Below are 20,719 nucleotides of genomic sequence, written 5' to 3' on the forward strand. Positions count from 1 at the left end.
TAGGGTCCAAAGCTAACAGGACTCAGGGCTCACTCAGCCTTCCTTTTGTGACTCATGCTTTCATGTATTCATTCACTCATTTTTTTCAACAAACTTATGTTGAGTATCTAGTATGTTATAGGTATTGCTAGCAAAAAATGGAAATCACTAAGTACTAGCAAAATATAATATTCAAAAGGATAAAAACATGACTCACATACAATATATAATGATTAATTTATATTAACTTCAGAAGGAATTGGTGAAATCATAAAATATTATCAAAGAGCATTTAAGCAACAGGGAATTTATAAGGATTAAAGAAAGAACATTCAAGTAAAATGTCTGGAAAGAAAGAAGGGATTAAAGAAAGAATATTCAAATAAAATATTCTATATAAAACTAGTAAACTGTCCTCTGCAGTTACGTTTTCTACTAGACAGAAATTATTTGCATGTCTACTAGACAAAAACCTACAAGTTAAAATGTGACATTACAGCATCAGGGCTCTGATTTATAATAAATAGGATAGCAAACACAGGCATATTTGCCTCAATTATTAAATAGTCTTTGGGTAAATCTATTATACAGTGCTTCAGAATGACACTGAAAGGACACGCAACTGTCTTTGCCTTGTTTCTAAGTATTGAATAATTTTGGGAATAAGAAGCAGACTCTGTGGGTTGTTCTATTGAAACTACACTTCCCCAACTCCAGGAAAAGAAATAAAGAATTTAAGAGAATTAAATCCTCAATGTAAACATATACCTGGAACTTAATATGACACTTCATTTGATTCTCACCCAACCAAGCAAGGTGATTATTATTAAACACATCTAAAACATTTTTTAAATTGAGGCTAAAAGCATTGCAATCACACACAAAAAGAAGGAGCTAATCTCAAATTTGTAAATGTCTGTTTCCAGTCTTCAAGCTCTTTCCACTTAGGCCATGTGGACTCTCATGAAATGTATAGATGTATTGAGCCATCCACTGACTGGTTAACTCAACAATACTTAGTGAGTACCACCTACACACCCAGCAATCTTACAGGCCCTGGCATTGCAGGGATGAACAATCTTTTCCCTCATGAAGCTCACATCCTAAGGGGCTCCAGACTTTCACTTTAGACAGCTATCATCGCAAGCATTTCCCCCAGATATATGTACATATTTAATACTAATTTGAAGTGGTTCTATTTAAAAAAAAAAAAAGTGTACTCCTCTTTCTGTTATCTCAGCCCAGCCACAGATGCCTGCTCCTTTTATCTAGTGGCCTCTGCCATTTCTTGCTCTCTTCCAAATCCATTTCATTCCCTGAGTTCAGAGCTGCAGAGCTTTTCTTGTAAGTCAGACAGACATCTCACATACTCCATTCAAAGGTTTCAGATGCCTACATGACAAGCTGCTGCTGTTGGGAAACCTGAGCCAGGAGCCCTTTCAAGCAGACTGCTCCATGAATGACCCTCCCCTGTGACTGCTGGTACAGGCTGGGCCTGGAATGGACGGTCAGCCCAGGATGAGGTGGCTTTCACTTAGGATACATGACTCAGGAAGCTGCTCCTTATTACAACATGTTGCAACTTCATCCTATATGAGCATAATTCAGGCCGGCCCTCTTAGTGGTCATTCACAATGGAGTATATCACTGGCAAAACAGAATTCAAAGCCCTCCTCCTCCTCTACCAGTGGTCCATGTGTGAGAGGGCTCCCTTAGGCATTCAGCAAGAATGCAAAACAGCAAGAGTACAGTCCCTTGCGCCCGCGCAAACCATTTCCTTACTTGCTCGGAAATTGTGGTAAAACTCATTTCCTGCCTTTGAGTTGCAGTTATGTGTGATTGTGTAATGATTAAACAGCAGGCCATGAAATCCTAACCTTCTAGAGCTCTAAGGACTGTATATCATTGTATGCCCCACTCCTCCGCTTTCAGACAAGGCTACACCTGGGTCATTACATTCATATTGGAGAAATCCAACTGTAGCCCAAAGGAAGAGAAGGCAGAGGCTCTCACTATTGGCCTCAATGAACCATTGCAAGGTTTAAGAATCATCTGCTGCCAAACACATGTTTCCTGGTGCGTCAATGAAATCCCTCAAACCACAGCTTAATGGTCCGTCCTTCTCTTGTTTTGTATTTGTAGCGATGTTGTGAGACTGGTCAGTATCCACTAAATTACAGTATAACACATTGCAAACACAGTCTTCCCTTCTCTAAATATTTCCAACTCCCAAGTGTCTGGGACTATGTGGCTGTGGTGAGTGAGCCATAAAGTTGAACTAGAATCCATGCATTCATCCCGGTGAACTCCCTGAGAGCCAGAAACAGGAAATTCTAACTACTCTGTGTAAAAAGTAATTTTTACTTCCTCTAGAAGGATAGCCAGGTCAGGTCTACTCTTATTATTCCTAGACCAAAGATGACAAATTGAGGCCCACTTGTTGTATTCTAAAGAGTTTACCATATATTTTAAAGGAAATAAACCAAACTAACACACTCCTCATTAAAATACGTTCTATTGTCCTTCCTTGAAAAGTATACCTTCATAATGACAAAATTGGAAAAGGTTTCTAACATCATTTATTTTAAATGACTGGAAGCCAGCATGATATCAATGAAAATATGAAAACCGAAATTTAATTCAAGTTGGGGTGCTCTATTGGAAAGATGCCAATGTTAGGATGAGTTCTAAAGACAAAAAATGTTTTAACTATTATATATTCCATTCACATAAATATTTTCTTACCTTTATTTCAGCATGTAACTATGTTGTTAAAGAGATTCTCATAATTTGTGTGCAATTGACAGTAAAGCCAAATTACATACACTTCTCTTGAGTCATTGTAGTTCTTAGTTTTTAAAAATTAATTTCAATTAGGAGAAATTCTGAGGCAATAAGCAATTGGAATTGTCAACGAATTCTTTAAACAATATTTAGATTCAGAAATTAATTATTATTTTACATATCATGTTAAAATATTTTAATGAGGTCACAAACTATAACCACAGAAATATCATTAAAATTTTAATTTTATCACATAAATAAGGCACAATTGCATTTTATCATCTCTTTAGAAAATATTCAAATTCTGTAGTATTTCTTAAGATAAATGTGTTTCATTTTTCTCTTCTAGTGAATCTTACGTCCTATTGGAACTTAATTTAGTTGAAGGCATTTAGTCAGTATTCTCAGTGGGTATCTGAGAGTGGTTATGATGTCATACTTGATATGTTTCATTAAGACATCACTCCTTTGCCTAAATCCAGAAAAAAAGTATGATCTCTGAATTGATCCCAATATCATTTCTATAGGCATAGTTGAGAAAATAAATCAAAAATATGTATCCTTCAGAGTATGGAAAATGTTTCTGTATTTCAGTCAACATTCTACTTTGACAATTTTTTTAACCTTTGACAATTTTTTTAATCTACCAGATTTGTGCCATTATCCTAGGCCTGCTGTCAGTGGTCTCTGAATTACTTCAATAAAGCTGAATACTTTTATTTAGTTTTTTGAGAATTTGTTAAATTATATTAAATATTTTTGTAAAAATAAAATTATTTACAATTTCAGCTTTAGTACCAATGTAATGGCTGATGTAAAGAATTGGTATCATGCTTCACACTTGTTACATCCAGATCAGTGTTGTCTAGTAAAATTTTCTTCAATGATAGAAATGTTCTGGATTTGAACTGTCTAATATGGTAATTTCTCTCCATGTGTGGCAGTTAAGTATTCGAAATGTGGTATGACTGAGGACCTGAATGTTTTATTTTGTTTAATTTTAGTTCATTTACATTTAATCAGATGCTTTTGACTAGTGGCTACTATATTGGACAGCAGAGATCTCAACTTACATTTGAACACATTTAAAAGTAATATGAATTTATCATATTGCAAAATGTTTCTCTGAATTGATCTCAATGTTGCCAATATTGTAAGAATTTCTGAATATTGCCTTGTCCCTACTTGGAAACCATGTCTCACTATGCAAAATCTATTGACTTCATGCTATCTGTAACATTCATTAATTTATCTTATTCTTACATAAGAGTTCTACCGGTCAATTTCTTTCCATATTCTAATATCCATCTCCAATATTATCCCACCCAGGACCGAGATATGGAGGAGTGTTTGGCTGGGGCCTGAACTGTTTTTGTGCTAGGTGAAACTTTCTGATATGGAGTCCTATGACCAGGGTTCCTCTTATCCAAATCTAGGGTAAGGTATGTGGGGGAAATAAAAAATATTGAATTTAAAAAGGAAATAAGGAGAAGAGGAAAGGAAATAGGATACAGTGATTTATCCTGCCCTCCTTACTGTCAGTACTCAGGATGCCCAAATGGGATAAATGATAGTTGGCAGCTTCTGACCACAAATTTCTTACCATTAAAACGTTCACTATTCTGAAAAGGAAGCAAGACCTTATGTAATCAATATGTTCAAAAAGTTTTATGAGTAATAACTGAATGAATGAACAAAGCACATATCTATATGCCACTTCCCCCTTACAATAGAAGGGGCTTTCAATCAGCTCCCCTTTGGGGCCCAATAATTTGACACATTTAACTATAGTCCTTAGAGGACCTTGAAAAATGATATTACATACCTAATATTCAATTTCATCTGTAAAAATTAAGAAGTTTGCATATTAAAAAAGATGCTTTCTTCCTGATCTTTATTAGGATGTTTATATGTTCACTATCTAGATTTTTAACTGAATTGTCGAATCTCTCTCGTGAAACAATGACAAAAACAGTATGTCCGGGTGTTCCTCATTACAGGAACACCATTTCAGGGACACTATATATTAGTTTGTTAGGGTTGCTGTAACAAAAGTTCTGCAAACTAAGTGGCTTCAACAGCAGGAATTTATTGTCTTATAGCTTTGGAGTTTAGAAGCCCAAGATCAAGTATTGACAAGGCCACGCTCTTTCTGCAGGATCTGGGGAATGATTTTCTGTGATCCTGTTTTCTAGTGTCTGGTAGTTCCTCGCCTTATGGCAGCATAAATCCAACCTTACAAAGCTTTCTTCCTGCATATGTGTTTGTGTCCAAATTTCCCCCTTTTTATGAGGACACTAGTCATATTGGATTAGGGGCTCACCCTATCCCAGTAGGACTCCATCTTAACTCACTACATCTGCAGAGACCCTGTTTCCAAATGACCCTTTCGAATAAGATCATATTCTGAGATGCTGAGGATTTAAGACTTCAATATATATACTTGGGGGTAGGGTACATAAGTCAACCCATCACTCATACATTCCAGATTCCCCTATTTTAAGATATACTGCTACATTGCATTCACATTGTACTATTCTCTTTTTCTATATTCTTTATATGTTTTCCTGATAGATTATGTATCATTTCCATTTTATAGATGTGAGGTAAGAAGAGTAGAAAGAACATAAGTGATATTCCTAAATTCACAATTGTGTTTGTATAGGCTCATAGGTGGAAAGTTAATACTCAGTGTCAACTTGATTGGATTGAAGGATGCAAAGTATTGTTCCTGGGTATGTCTGTGAGGGTGTTACCAAAGGAGATTAACATTTGAGTCAGTGGACTGGGAAAGGCAGACCCACCCTCAATCTGGATGGGCACAATCTAATCAGCTGCCAGTGCAGCCAGAATAGAAACAGGCAGAAGAACGTGGAAAGATTAGACTGGTTTAGCCTTCTGGCCTACATCTTTCTCCTGTGCTGGATGCTTCTTGCCCTCTAACATCGGACTCCAAGCTCTTCAGTTTTGAGACTCGGACTGGCTTCCTTGCTCCTCAGCTTGCTGATGGTCTATTGTGGGACCTTACCTTGTGATTGTGTAACGGGAGCCTTAATAAACTCCCTTTATATATACATCTTTCCTATTCGTTAAGAGTCCTGACTAATACACATTGTCTCAAATGAGAGTTTGGACTTGGACTTTTGGATTAATGCTGGAATGAGTTAAGACTTTGAGGGACAGTTGGGAAGGCATGGTTGTGTTTAAAATATGAGGACATGAGATTTGTACTGCATTAGTTCATTCTCACGCTGCTAATAAAGACATATCCAAGACTGGGTAATTTATCAAGAAAGACATTTCATTGACTCACAGTTCAGCATGGCTGTGGAGGCCTCAGGAAACTTACAATCATGGCAGAAGGGGGAGCACACATTTCCTTTTTCACATGGCAGCAGGAAGGAGAAAAATGAGAACCAAGCGAAGGGGGGAACCCCTTATAAAACCATCAGCTCTCATGAGAACTCACTCGCTATCATGAGAATAACATGGGGGAAACTGCTTCCATGATTCAATTACCTCCTACTGGGTCCCTCCCACAACACATGGGGATTATGGGAACTACAATTCAAGATATGATTTGGGTGAGGACACAGCCAAACCATATCAGTTACCAACGCTAATTTCAAAGTATCCTACTCTCAAGGACAGTGATTTTATTCCAAGACTATATTTGTTGCTTCTTCTGCATACATGATTTATTTTTCTAAAGATGTCTTTATTACCATTACTCTAATTCCCATGTAAACTGAATATTTACAAGCTACTCAGTCTTGCCTGCTTTCTCTGCCCATACAAATTCCAACTTGGTCCTTTGTTATTGTATTTGGTCTGAAGAACAAGATAAACCCTTAACAGAAATTGACCCTGGGTTCTAAGTCTTCTTGCAGACAAATTGAAAGGCTGTTGACCCTGGACCTCAAACTCTGAATTCCTCAGAGTCACAGGAGTATCCCAGGGCATCTAGCTGATGGAATTTCTGGACTTCCACAGGGACAAACCAGAGAGTTGGTAGGAAAAGCCAAGAATCACAGGTCAAGCAGAACTTGACTCCACTTGGCCATGCACTAGCTGTAAGTAATATCTCAGATTTAGTAACATAATCTCATAATATAGTGGGACTCATCAAAATGCACATAAAACATTGTATAAATTGTAAAGCACTATACAAATACTAGTTCTTCGTGTAATGGGAAGTATATTTCACCACTCTCCCACTGGGCACTTTAGCTACCACTTCTGGCCCTGCTACTGTCTCCAACCATTTAGGTGTTCAGGACATTCTCCTGTATTCCTCCATATCCTTCTCATGGAGACTGTGTTGTCCACATAGAGTGGGTCAGAGGAAGACTGACTAAATGTGAGGCACAATTAGGTCCCATTCTACTGGATGACCAGTATGTGTAGAGAAGGCTGAGGATGGGAGGACCTGTCCAGAGTAGATGTTCTGGGAACAGTGACTGGTCCCCATCCTGCTTCCTGATGTAAGCTCTAGATGTTGCTTGCTCAGGATTGCATTGTTACTTTAATTTATCCATGCCACTCCTCCCTTCTCTTTCTTCTCTATACTATGGAATCTTCATCTAGTCTTAAGCAGGGAAGGTCTGGAGAAGTTACACTGGACCAAATAATCTTCCAGTTATTTCCAAGTTTTTCAAAGCTAAAGAGTCAAGAGTTTGAGTGCAGTCTTCTCTGATCCTCTGTGTTGACATTCCTCTAGTTAATGGATAACGCATGTTTAGATGTCTGGTAATAGGAAGGGCTTCAGACCTCAGGTTCAAGGGAAATGGACTGGGGGAAAGATATATGTTGACTCTTAAAAGTATTATAACTACTTGAAGATCTGGTTGATACTTAATTCATAGTGGAGAAACTTTTGCTACATTATAAGGCAAAAGTTGCAAGGTGAAACTCACTCTGTGTAGGTCATTTAATGTAAAATTAGTCAAAGAGGCTTCCAGTGGGAAGCAGAAACCTGGTACCATCTTACCCTGCTAGTATCAGCTGTGTAATCTGGGACTGATCCCTGAACACCAGTGGGTGGCTGAATAATAGCCCCCTAAGATACCAAGTCCTAATCTCTTGAACCTGTAAGAGTTACCTTACATGAAAAAAGGATCTTTGTAGGTATGATTATATTAAGGTTCTTGAGATGAGGAGTTTATCTTGGATTATCTAGGAGGACCCTAAATGCAATCACAGGTGTCTTAGTTCATTTGTGCGGAGACTGGGTAATTTATAAAGAAGAGAATTTTATTTCTCATAGTTATAGAGGATGGAAAGTCTTTGATAAAAGTGTTAGCAGGTTTGATGTCTGGTGAGGGCTTCTCTCTGCCTTCAAGGTAGTGCCTGTTGCTGCAACCTCCAGAGGGGACAAATGCTGTATCCTCACATGGTGGAAGGAATGGACAGGTATGTACCACTCCTCAAAGCCCTTTTATAAGGGCCCTTAACCCATTCATGAAGGCTCTGCCCTCATGACTTAATCACCCACTAAAGGTTCCACATCTTAATACTATCACATTGGTGATTAAGTTTTAACACATGAATTTTAGGAGACACAAACCATAGCAACACATATCTTTATGAAACAGAGGCAGGGGGAGATTTCAGACACATGGAGAGAAGACGATGATGTGAAAATGGAGCAGAAAGTGGTTCAAAGATGCTTACACTGCTGGCCATGAGATGAAGGAAGGGGCCATGAGATAATCAACAGTAGGAATGCTCACAGCCAGAAGAAGCTGGAAAAGGCAAGGACCCAAGTTGTCCCCTAGAGCATCTGGGAGAGAGTGTAACTGTGTAAATGCCTTGATTTTGGCCCAGTTCTGCTGATTTCAGACTTCTGGCCTCCAGAACTGTGAGAGAATAAATTTCTGTTGTTTTAAGTTTGTGGTAATTTGTTATAGCAGCCCTAGGAAACCAATACATACTTTTGAGTCCAAGTTTCCCATTTGCTGAATTGGAGGTGGAAGGGAGAATAGATCAGTAATTCTCAACTCTGCATACACAAGAGACTCAGTGGGAGAGCTTATGAATTATTCTGATAGGGGCCACTTCCAGAGACTCTGATTTAATACCCTGGGGTGGGGCCTGAGTATCCGTACTTACAAAAGTTCTCCAAGTGGCTATAATGGTGCAGCTAGGCTTAGGAGTCACTAGACTATGTGGTTCTTCCCACATCTAACATGCCTAGTGGTCTGAATATGAGATAAGAGATTAATAGAGAAGACAAGACAAAAGAAAAAACACCCAGGATAAACCAAGAGAGGACTGAGTGGTATGTAAGAGAACCAGAGGGCTCCAGAGCAAATCTAGCTTATTTCTTTGGTGTTTGCTAGCCTTCCTCTCCTGGGGAGGGTGTAATCATCTCCCCCAACAGTAAGGAACACTTTAGATGTACGTGACTTTCAGAAGAACTGCATCAAATGGCAAGTCAATTTACTTGTGTGCTCTGCCAGAATAGAAACGAAAGGACCAGCAGAAATTCAAAGAACTTTCTTCCTTAATAATTCATTCATCCATTCATGAAATATTTATTAGAAGGCTATTCAACATTCAGTCATTCAACAAATATGTATGAGGCATATACCATGTATCAGGTACTGTTCTAGGTACTTGAGATCTAATAGTAAACAAAATCCAGAAAGATTCTATTTTTCACAGGGTTCTGGGAAGAAACATTCTGTGATGAAAAATACGTCGGGGGTGCCAAATAAAAAACGAGGTTGGGGGAAGGCGTGGTAGTGCCCATGGTTGGACAAGAAGGCCTCACTGAAGATAAGTTTCAGCACACCCCTTAAGTGGGGAACGGCAAGAGCCATGGCCATCTGGTTAGAGAGCTTCCCAAGCACAGGGAACAGCAGCACTGATGGCCAATATTTTCAGTAAATCTAGAGAACCTGCTATTCTCAGAACTTGATTAAAGAATCTGTGTATTTCCTTTTGCTTTGCTCTATCTCAAAATGCTTTGGAAATGGAAAATGGATCTTGTTTAACTCCAAGTAGAATGGAGCATAGGGAATACTGCTTTGATGAGGAATTGGTTCCATCAATAAGACTCTTCTTTACCCCTTTTTTTTTTTTTTAACCAATAAAGGCAGGAAAGGGAACCTTTTCAAACAAATAACCCAAAACTAAAAATTAAGCTGTTGTGGGACTTTGGTCCCCAAAGGGCAAATTCCTCAACATGAAGCTCAAGGGAGGAACAGTGACAAGGGTGGCCGAAGCCCTTGAGCTCCACATTGTTTTTCCTTGCTGTGATGTGATTTTCCTTTTACATTTTTGGACCAGTCCCCTTTCCAATTAGGGATCACAGCTGCTAAGAATAAAGTGGTGTCTGTTTAACTGGCAGAGGGCACAATGGCCCACTCAGGCCATCAATGGGAGTCATTGTTCGAGAAATATTGCCATTGAGATTTTCAAAATGCTAATGAAATTACTTTCTGTTTCAATGTTGATTGTCACCCAGCTCCTTTTAGAAAAATGAAGGAGGGGTTTTAATTTTAATTATAGTGGACCAAAAACATTTCTCATGAAAATACAGATTCAGAATTTTAAAACTGCCAGAAACTTTTGATATTATTTGTGTAACCAACTCATGTATAGAGGAGAATATAGCCCAGAAGGCTGAGACACTTGGTAACAGCAACACTGCTGCTGAATGGCAGAGTTGGAACTAGCACCCAGTCTCTTCCATCTCCATCCTACTTTCTTTCCACTATAGCAGGCTGTGCCATCAGAAATATTTGTTAGCAACATCTGTAATTCACCATCAGATTTTCTTTGCCATGAATGAGTGCCAAGTAAGTATCTTCCTCCAGCAAATTTTCTTAGTGCTCAAACATGAAATCTAGGAAGACATCTCATGACCTTCTCCTCATTGAATCAACACTACCTTTTCCACTCAAGCAAGGGATGTCCTTCTACACTGCCTAGGGGAATCAAAGGAATGTATTCCTTTGGGTAGAGGCATGTTTCCTGGTGGAGCATGTTCTGTGGCTTATGTGAACTTTAGGTCTCAAGACTAAAAGATTGATGAGTTCATCTTTTTCAGGGAACCTGATCAGCAGTTTGTCGCTGGAAAATCACTCCTTCCAGATAGCTGAGGGTGCTTCAGCCATCTGAATGAAGTGCCCTGAAGACTGCACACGCAATAAGCCTCTTTTTAAAAGAGGATCCCAGGCCAGGCCTCATGCCTCACACCTGTAATCCCAGCACTTTGTGAGGCTCTCTTGAGTCCAGGAGTTCAAGAACAGCCTGGGCAACTTAGCAAGACCCTGTCTCTATAAAAGAAAAAAAATTAAAGAGAATTCCTCTAACAATCTGGAAAATAAAAGTATGATTCAGTCCCCACTTAGATTAAGCAAACTCTACTTTATCTAACTGCCCATAATTCTGCTGTGATTACCGGTAAACATGACCCTGGTTTAGACAGGCAGCTTTAGCACATAAAAAATTGCAATGAACTTGAAATGTAGATAATTTTTGTTTTTAAGTACTTCCATTCAGTCATTTATTCAACAAAAACATTAAGACCTACTAAAAGCCAAGCCCTGTACTAGGCAATAAGGAATAATCTTCAGCTAAAATAGATTTCCAGTTTTGCCATGATTTTCAGTGTGACTTTTGAAAAATTCATTTTCTATCTCTTAGCTTCAGTTTCTTCATCTTTAAAGTGAGAAATTTTAATACTTACCGCGAGATCTTCACACACAAAATGTTAATACTTTACAAACTGTGAAAGCTTCAAATCAAAACAAAGATTTGTAAATACTATATAATCAATCCTTTGGGAGGATGTTTATTAATAACAGTAAAGTGCCAGGCACTTGCACTAGTGTCTCAGCTCGTACTACTCTAACAAAATGCCACAGACTGGTTAGCTTAAATAACAGACATTTACTTCCAGTCTGGAGTCTGCAAAGCTCAACGTCAAGGTGGCAACCAATTTGACTCCTGGTAGGGATCTCCTCCTGGCTTACAAAAGGCCACCTTCCTTCTGTGTCTTCTGTGGTGAAGAAAGTGAGAGAGCACTTTGTCTTCACTTGTCTTCAGATGAGGACACTAATCCTATCCTGAGTCCCCACCCTCACCACCTCATCTAAACTTAATTACTTCTCAAGGACAACACGTCCAAATACTATCACACTGGGATTTAGGGCTTCAACATATAAATTTGGGGGGCACACTAGGATCATTTACCCCTTCCTGAGTCCTCCCAGGTAGGCAGTATTATTTTCTTTAAACCAGCAGTAACTGAGACGTACCAAGGGAAAGTGTTTGCCCAAATTCCTAATGCTAGGAGATGGAGGATCTGAGAATCAGGTCATGTCTGTTCACTGTTGACTCTGAAGGCTCTGATGTGAAAGTCATGCATATATGACTTCTACAAAACAGACCTGACTGCCACTGAGCAGAAGGAAATAAATGGCACTGAAACTCTTACAATAAACTAACCCAACTGGTTCATAAAATTTCATGCACTTACAATGATGTGTATCCCCTGCCCCCAGCAATAGAAATTGTCTCCCAAGGCCAAATGCCTTATCTCTTGATATACATTCCAGAACCATCAAAAGAAATAATGGAAATCATATCTCCAGGTCAATCAGTCTACAAATTTGACAACTTCATCAAGACATGTGTGGTCTCCACTATCAAGAAGATTTTTTTGTCTAGGGCCAGGACATTTTAGCATGATAAACTCAGATAAATAAAGTTTACCTGAGGCTCCTACAAATAATTTCAGGAATTGACCTTCTTTTCAGGCCTAGACACTTGTATTTTTTTTTTTTTCCTATCAAAAGCAAAAAATGAAAACAAAAGCCTGAAACACTAACAGTAAACATTTCTAATTCAGTAACTTCTTTAGAGCATTAAACATCCAAGAATATGAGGGTCAAAAATTTTCTGGGGTTTTCTCCTTTTTTTTTTTTTTAAGGTATTATCAGTGGTCCTATATGCAAAAGCTGAAATCAACCTCGCAGGCATGGCTGACTTTTGAGTAGGACATTTTGTTCAGTACTTGCCTGACAAATTAGTGGCCATACTCTTGTTCCCAAGTGATAATCTAAATCCTAACCTGGGGCCACCTTGCAATGTTAGTTCCATTATGTCTTAGGTAGCAGAGAGAGGTTAGAGAAGACAAATCAACCCCTCAAATGTGGTTTTCTGGCCACTGGTATTCTCCTGGAGCCTGAAACAAGGTCATCGAGTTAGGAACACAACAACTGAAAAGAGCAAAAAGCAAACAATGACAGAAACAAAGGGCCAAGGCCACAGAGCAATAGTTGAACTCGGTTCCAAATAACTGTTCAGAACCAATGTTAACAACACTCTTTCCCAATTCTGAGAGTGACTTTGATTTAATTCATCAGAATAATTCAATTATGCGACTTTTTAAATTTCTATTTTTCAATTTTTTTTCTTTGCTTTGTGTAGTCCATCTGCCAAACTGCAGAGAGCCTCAGTCAGGCTCACATCCTCACTTGACCCTCACATATGCAGCATGTGTGTCATATTTATCATGCCACATAGTCCCAAGTTGGATTTATACATGTTCATTACTGTGTTGTGAAATGTATAAAGATATCTGTATTGCTTCTCACTCATAGTGAACCCTGTATATGTTCTATCTTTTTCTGTTTAGCCTTAAAACAGCCTTGCAAAGTAGCTGGAAAAGATACCATCACTCCCATTTTACATATAAAAAACTATTAATAAGGTTCAAGAGGTTCAGTGACTTGCATGATAAAGGCTAGTAAGTTCAGTGAGGTGTTACAGGAAGAAGATAGACTCTGTAGCTGAGCGGACCTTGTACCTACCACCTACTTTTCCTTCCTCTCTTTTTCCATTCCTCCATTCTCCACTTTTCCCCAGCAGTCAATAACTACCAACTGTTTGAATTAAGCCAGGTAGACATTAGATTCTGGCAAATTTGTGGTACTACTTCTTTTCCAATAATCCAAAAACAATAACCCCAAACCTGACCTGTGTCAAACTTGAAATTTTAGGTCCATTTCATCTTACCCAAAACCTGATCTTATCCTACATCTTAGCTACTACAGGTATTTTGCTGGCTATTATGAATAAATGTGTATGCTGTTCAATAGTATGATACAATAATTTCTACCATAACTGTGACTGTCATAATCACTTAAGTATTATTTGTCTCCAAGTAACCTTGAGAGCAATGATTTAAGGAAACAATGTTTGGGGTAAATGAAAAGCTGAGCAGAGTTCCATATATGAGGATGATGCCCTGGAGCCTGAAAAACGGAAGCGATAGCAGTTTCACCCCCTTGGCTCCAGCAAGCCACCATTTTTTTCAGCTCCCTTACAATCCAACTACTGTTTTTTGTTATTGTTGTCAGCAACAATGCCAACTCTTAGCTGATGTCCTTAATCACATGGCCGCAAGCAAGCTTCTGACCCCTATATTCTTCGTTCAGGAAGTGAAGAAACATACCCAGTTGCCTCAGTGTAAAGGCTGAATGAGACTGTGTCTGAAAACAATCAGCATCTTTATGATTAATATCAGCAAAGGTCAGTGGGTGGGGAAGTGGGAGATGTAGAGAGATAGGAGAAGAAGAAGGAGAAGCAGTAGCATGGGAAACCTACAAAAATTTATTTGTTTAAGTCGATTACTGATTTCCACATGTAGTTCCTCCTAGAGGAGAAAAAAATTAGTCTTTCTTGGGGTATGCAGAAAGACATGCTAGTTCTGCCAGATATTAACAAGGGTTACTAGAAAAAAAAATGAGACCTATAATCCTAGCACTTTGGGAGTCCAAGGTGGGCAATTGCTTGAGCCCAGGAGTTGAAAACCAGGCTGAGCAATATGGCCAAACCCCATCTCTACAAAAAAAAAAAAGTTACACAGGCATGGTGGTGCATGCGTGTAGTCCCAGCCACTAGGGAGGCTGAGGTGGGAAGATCCCTCGAACCTGGGAAGGTCAAGGCTGCAATGAGCCATCATCACACCACTGCACTCCAGCCTGGGAGACAGAATAAGACCCTGAAAAAAAAAAAAACGAAAGAAAGAAAGAAAAAAGAAAGAAAGAAAGGGAAAAAAAAGGTTGGGGGGTGGTGAGACAGGAGAGAGAGGGGGTTGGAAGTCCAATGGTCAATACCCGACTAAATAAAATTTAAGAATTTATATATACATGACCTTTAATATGTGAATGAGAATGGATAGACAAGACGACTACAGATATGTTGGATTTACCAAATGGATATAATTGTGGAAACATTTTCTCAGAATCTACTTCAGAGAATGTTCTGTGGAACACAGTTTGCTCAGTTACATCTGCAAAGAAACAAAAAAGACAAGAACTTGGGACAAAATGTAGTTGAATTTCTCACGTTTATGTAGTAACTTACAGTTTATCAAATGCTTCACTGATGTAATCTCAATATATGATGTTTTAGTCTCACTGTCCTTTGAATTTTACCTAATTCCATATGGTTCTCAGTTAAAGTGGCTCATGAGCTATGTAAACAACAGCAGAATCCTTTCTCAGTCTCCCCTCAATTTTTCTCATTCTTTCCATTCCTATTTTTTCTCCTTTATCTTAAAGACTGGATACAGGGCTGAAGGGAAAGCCACCTCCATCCTGGACCCCACACAAGTCCAGCACTTTTTCCTCTTCCAGTAGGATCCTAAGTAAGAGGAGTATGGGGAGTGCTAGAAGTGCATTTAGTTATTAGTTCAATGAATGTTTTTTTTTTTTTTTTTTTTTGGAGACGGAGTCTAGCTCTGTCACCCAGGCTGGAGTGCAGTGGCGCAATCTCGGCTCACTGCAAGCTCCGCCTCCCGGGTTTATGCCATTCTCCTGCCTCAGCCTCCCGAGTAGCTGGGACTACAGGCGCCCGCCATCTCGCCCGGCTAGTTTTTTGTGTTTTTTTTAGTAGAGACGGGGTTTCACCGTGTAGCTCAGGATGGTCTCGATCTCCTGACCTCGTGATCCACCCGTCTCGGCCTCCCAAAGTGCTGGGATTACAGGCTTGAGCCACCGCGCCCGGCTCAATGAATGTTTATTGAGAATGAGGCATAATCAGAAATGCTGGGAGGGAAAAACAGCAAACTAGGACTATGTATAAAGGTAAATCCTGGTTAGATTAACATCTCAGTTTCACTCCTGCTACTGGACAAGAGATAGAGACAAAAGAGGAGTCATCTTCTATTACTTTATATCATAAACATTGCTAGATCTGGTTTCACTGATTAAGAATAAAGCAGGTGAAAAAAAATCATCTGGTGATCTCTACATCATTTTTACTAAAGTGGCAGCTGTTTGTAGGAAATAGTATCTGTTGTTGTTTGCCTCCCAGTCTTTCTTTCTTTCTTTCTTTTTTTTTTTTGAGAACCATGCCTTCCCTTATTCCCTTAACTCTTGGTTCATATGGTTTGGAAGAACTTCATCCCCTTGGATCAGGGAGGATACACAGGCAGAGAACTCCATCCTTGGGTCAAAGGATCAGTTGAGGGATCAATACTTGATGTCAGCAGGTCAGAGAATGTCAACGTTTGCTGAATCTCTCAGGAAAAAGGAGTTTATGTTCTCTGTGATTGTGGTCTCTATCTGTGAGAGTGAGGTAAACCTGGAAATTCTGGTGACCATGTTAACCATCAATTAGAAGTGGTTTCCTGAGAGTAAATCCTAAACTGAGGAAGACAGAGGTGAGAAAAAGAGAGAACTAGGCAATTTCCTGATGGCATTGTTTGCACAACTGGATCTAGCCCTCCTGAAACTAGAAACACTTCTAAAGTTTTAAGGTTTTTATTGAAAGGTTCAGTCTTTACACAACGGTCTCAGCTACAATCTTTTGTTTCATGCAAGCCCATTTTCTCCTGAGCCAGTCTGTATGCCTAGCACCCTAGGTTACTAAGGCAAGAAGTCAGTCACTCTAGGACTTCCACAGTTTGACGATATTGACACTCTCTTTTATAGCTCTCTGGGCATCCAGTGTCTTCCCTTACTTACTGATAATCTAAGTTATGCTTTCAAAAGATATAACAAGCACTATGGGGTGTTTTTGTTAGGAGAGTTTCAGGTTGTCTATTTGACGGTATTTCCAGATATAAAAGTGTAACTAGTTTTTTAAAAATTGTGTTTTCTATAATAAAATATAGATTGTCTTCTTTCTGACACAAACAGTCATTAAAAAGCTGTATTACAACTGGATGACAACTGGCAGAGGGGAAATATAATTTTCCTATTGATCCTTCTTTGTTTCCCAATGTACTTCTGTTAAGCTAGAGGTCTAAGAGCAGAGAACATATTTTTTTTTAGCATTCTGAGTCATATTAATTAGTCCATGTTTCAAAGTGCTTTTTGAGATGAAATCTTTATTCATCAGCAAAACCAGGTTTTTTTGTTTTTTTTTTGTTATAATGATAACAAAAGATGCTAATTGGCCCACCTGCCATGAAAGAACAACTTCACCTTTGCATTTAATGACTAGAAACAACATACCTAGGTATCCTATTTATTAATTCACAAGTTAAAACTTCATAGGCAAGAAATATACACTTTTACTGTTACAATAGCAGTGAAAATTCACCGCAATGAAGGAGGGCATTTTGGCAATGCTGTGTACCACCTGAAAATAGAATGTTGCTTATGTGGGTGCCATAGGGAAAACCCATTATTCTCATTGTTTCCATGTCATTGTTTCTAAATATATGAGAAATATTTCCATATTTCTCAGCAGTGTGGACCTTATTGAAGTAGTCCATTCTCAACACCTGTCCTATGAATATTGCTTTATGCCATTTCTATTCTATTTTTATAGATGGGAAACAGTTGTTGTATTTTTAGCATTTAAATAAAACCTGGCTCATATTAGGTTGGTGCAAAAGTAATCGCTGTCATTGCCATTAAAATGAATCTCAGAAAAACAATCGAATAAAAACACAAATTCAAAAACAATATCAAAAGCCAGACTTAAAGAACATAAGTATTTAGCAATCTGAACAGTAATGAAAAGATTTCTCTCAGATTCTTTTCCATAACATGCAAAGAGAAAATATTATGCTCTCTGTAATATTATCCAAATATTCTTTGGCATTTTTCCTAAGCTGTATTTTTATCCATGCTGTATTTTTTTGGATATCAGATGTTTGATAGGACACTTGAAATGACTTAATTTTTTTCCCAGGAACTAAAATTATTTTTTATAAATTTTTCTTACAGAATCAAAACTATTTGAAAATCAACATTAATAGCCCTGTCATCTGAGAAAACAGAGAGATCTATAAAACATCTATCATAGAGCACCAAGTATACTACAGCTCTTTAAGCTTTAAATCTAAAACTAAAATGTTCATGACACTTGTTTGGAAAGTGAGTTATAGAAATAAATTTAATTCAAATGCCTCTTTTAAAAAATTAGTTTTGAAGCCTTTGTTCCATAATAGATGGCCCAATATATGTGCAATTCACTAGTTGCAAACATTTGGGGATTCTGGGTTACTTCTTTTGTGGACCAAGGTACCCTACAATAAACTGAAATACTCATTCAGTAAAATGACACCCCAGAGTCAGAAAAGCTAAGGGAGCACTGAAAAGCACCTACATTATTATTCTCAACCAGATTATATCCCAGGCTAATCTACCTGGTTCATACACAGAATGAGTCTAACTGAAATCTTTGAAAGTCTGATGATATATAAGGTTGAGAATCTGGCTCCTAAAGCAGCCTTACTTCTTAATTTTGAAAATAAAACAGGCTGGTTTATGAGTTTTTATACAATCCTATTATCCATAGTTTATCCACTATGTCTAAATAAGGAATTTATAATAGCTGGGCAAATAAACTCTCTTCCATCAAAGAAGGTAGTTAGAAGTATTTTAGGGGACTTCACATATGTCTGTAATTTAAGATTTGGAGTAAGGAAGAGGTGACTGTGACATGCCCTCTGCTCTCAATAGTCCCAGGTCTGAGGAGAGGCAGATGTGAATCTGCAGTTATGAAGCAGTGTAACAAGTGCAATGACAGAACACTCTTCCAAGTGCCTTGATGGCAGAAAGAAAGGAGTCATCAACTCCACTTGGGAAGCCCCGAGAAGATTCCAGAGGAGATGTTTGCACCAAGATTGAAAGACAAGTAGGAGTTCTCTCTACAGACAAGAAGGACAAGGGGAGTCCCAGCAGAGATGTGAAATATAATGGCAGTTTGAGGGAACTGTGTACTTTCAGTACGATTGGAGAGTTAAGTGTACTGAGGGAGGTAGTGGGAATTAAGGTTCCAAAGGCACACATGTACATATATTTACATGTTAGTATTTCAGTCATTTTAAAAAATGTACAAATAAAAATAATGGTTTTCATACATTGGTTTAAATTAAAAATATACAAATAAATATATATCCTTACAATTAATTTCACCTGTTTCATGTGGCTCCCACTTGGGGGTTGCATTATACATTTATGTATTTTTATTGGGTAGCACTCTAGACTATGGGCTTCTCATTTCTGCGCCTTCTGTGCCTAATATGGTTCCTGTCACATAGTTCAATACCACACCCATCAAGAAACAACAGAAGGAAACAGAAGAGCTATGGAGGATTCTGTAATACAGTGAAGGCAGTTGTTATCAAATGATTTCTCTCTCAACAGTGGTGTTCTTGGACTGATATGGCATGATCTGCTACTGAAAGGTAATAATAGTCATCTTTTCTCAGTTTTGACAGGCTGGGGGGTGTCAAATAAAAGGATTTTCTTTTTTGTTGTTTTTTTTTGTATTTTTGGTAGACACAGGGTTTCACTGTGTTAGCCAGGATGGTCTTGATCTCCTGACCTTGTGATCTGCCCACCTCGGCCTCCCAAAGTGCTGGGATTACAGGCGTGACCCACTGCGTCCAGCTGGATTTTGTTTAAGTAGTATTTTTTGCTCGTGAATTTTTATTAAACCTTTATAAAATAAAGTAAATAAGAAGCGTAGTCAATAAGAAAAATGGAAAAGAGCCCCCCTCTATCAAACACTGGGAGCTTCTTTAGAAGCAGTATTCCGGGTCCTTCTACAACTTATTTCTCAACCTCTTCCATTTCAGTCCAGTTGGCTCTCAGCTTCTGACCTTTGATTGCCTGCCTTGCTTGGGATCTTCTGCCCCTTGGACAGAAGTCAATATTTAGCTTTGCTAGCCTTGATGTTTGATGCTACTCTAGATCTTGATCGTCTTCCCCTTCTGGCCTTGGGTGGGGGAATCATATCCCAATTTCAGCCTCTTGGCCTTCCTAGCCAATTCTAAATTGTACCCACAGAGACATAAGGTGTTAGGCCAAGAAGACTTTATTGCTTTGAGCACTTTGCCTTTGAGAAGTGTGAATCATTCCTAATGAAATGGGCATCAGTTCCCATTGATCTGGGGATGCCACAGATAACACTGTTATGCTCCCTACAAGAAGACAGAAAAGTTTATGCCCAAAATTCACAGTGGTTAAGGAGCTTTGGAGAGTTATTGAGAATCCAAAAAGTAACGTGATTTCTGGTCAGAAGAGTGGGATGCTGAGGAAGAAGATTTACGCCATGTGGAATGCATAAACTAAAAACTCTAAGAAATATCACTTCCCTTGTCTTTTTAAAATTTGATTTAATTCTGATACTCTACCCCATTCTACCAGGCTGACAGAATGTTCAATCTCGGACATTATGTGGGTCTCCTGTCTCCCAGGTTTCCATCAGGATATAATATACCTAAACGATGTCTTTAATAAAAAGAAAAGATATGGCCTTCTAATCTTTACTTTTTGTGATGACCATTGATATCTCAGAGTCCAAGCCACATTAGTCCTCCAGCCTCTCATGGTTGTTAACTCCTGTGCCACTCAAGTGTCAGGAAACACTTTCTAAGGCTGGGTACCTTCATGATACATGCCCCACCTCCCCAGGCACTCATTATAGTCTTAACTTCTGAGTTCTGTATCCTCTTCAGGGAGCCATATAGCAG

The 20,719-nt window shown here is 38.6% G+C and overlaps 1 protein-coding gene across 1 annotated transcript in view; it reads left to right on the top strand.

Moving 5' to 3' along the window:
* Positions 1 to 1,613: 1,613 nt before the first annotated feature.
* The window catches only part of SNTB1 (syntrophin, beta 1 (dystrophin-associated protein A1, 59kDa, basic component 1)), a 336,416-nt gene continuing 317,310 nt past the window's right edge, over positions 1,614 to 20,719 (top strand). The window contains exon 1 of the mRNA XM_011941097.1: positions 1,614 to 1,777. Coding sequence (XP_011796487.1) covers positions 1,614 to 1,777 — 164 coding nt within the window. The remainder of the gene's footprint in view (positions 1,778 to 20,719) is intronic.

Source organism: Colobus angolensis, unplaced genomic scaffold, assembly GCF_000951035.1.
Source record: "Colobus angolensis palliatus isolate OR3802 unplaced genomic scaffold, Cang.pa_1.0 Scaffold198, whole genome shotgun sequence".
Taxonomy (NCBI): Eukaryota; Metazoa; Chordata; class Mammalia; order Primates; family Cercopithecidae; genus Colobus; species Colobus angolensis.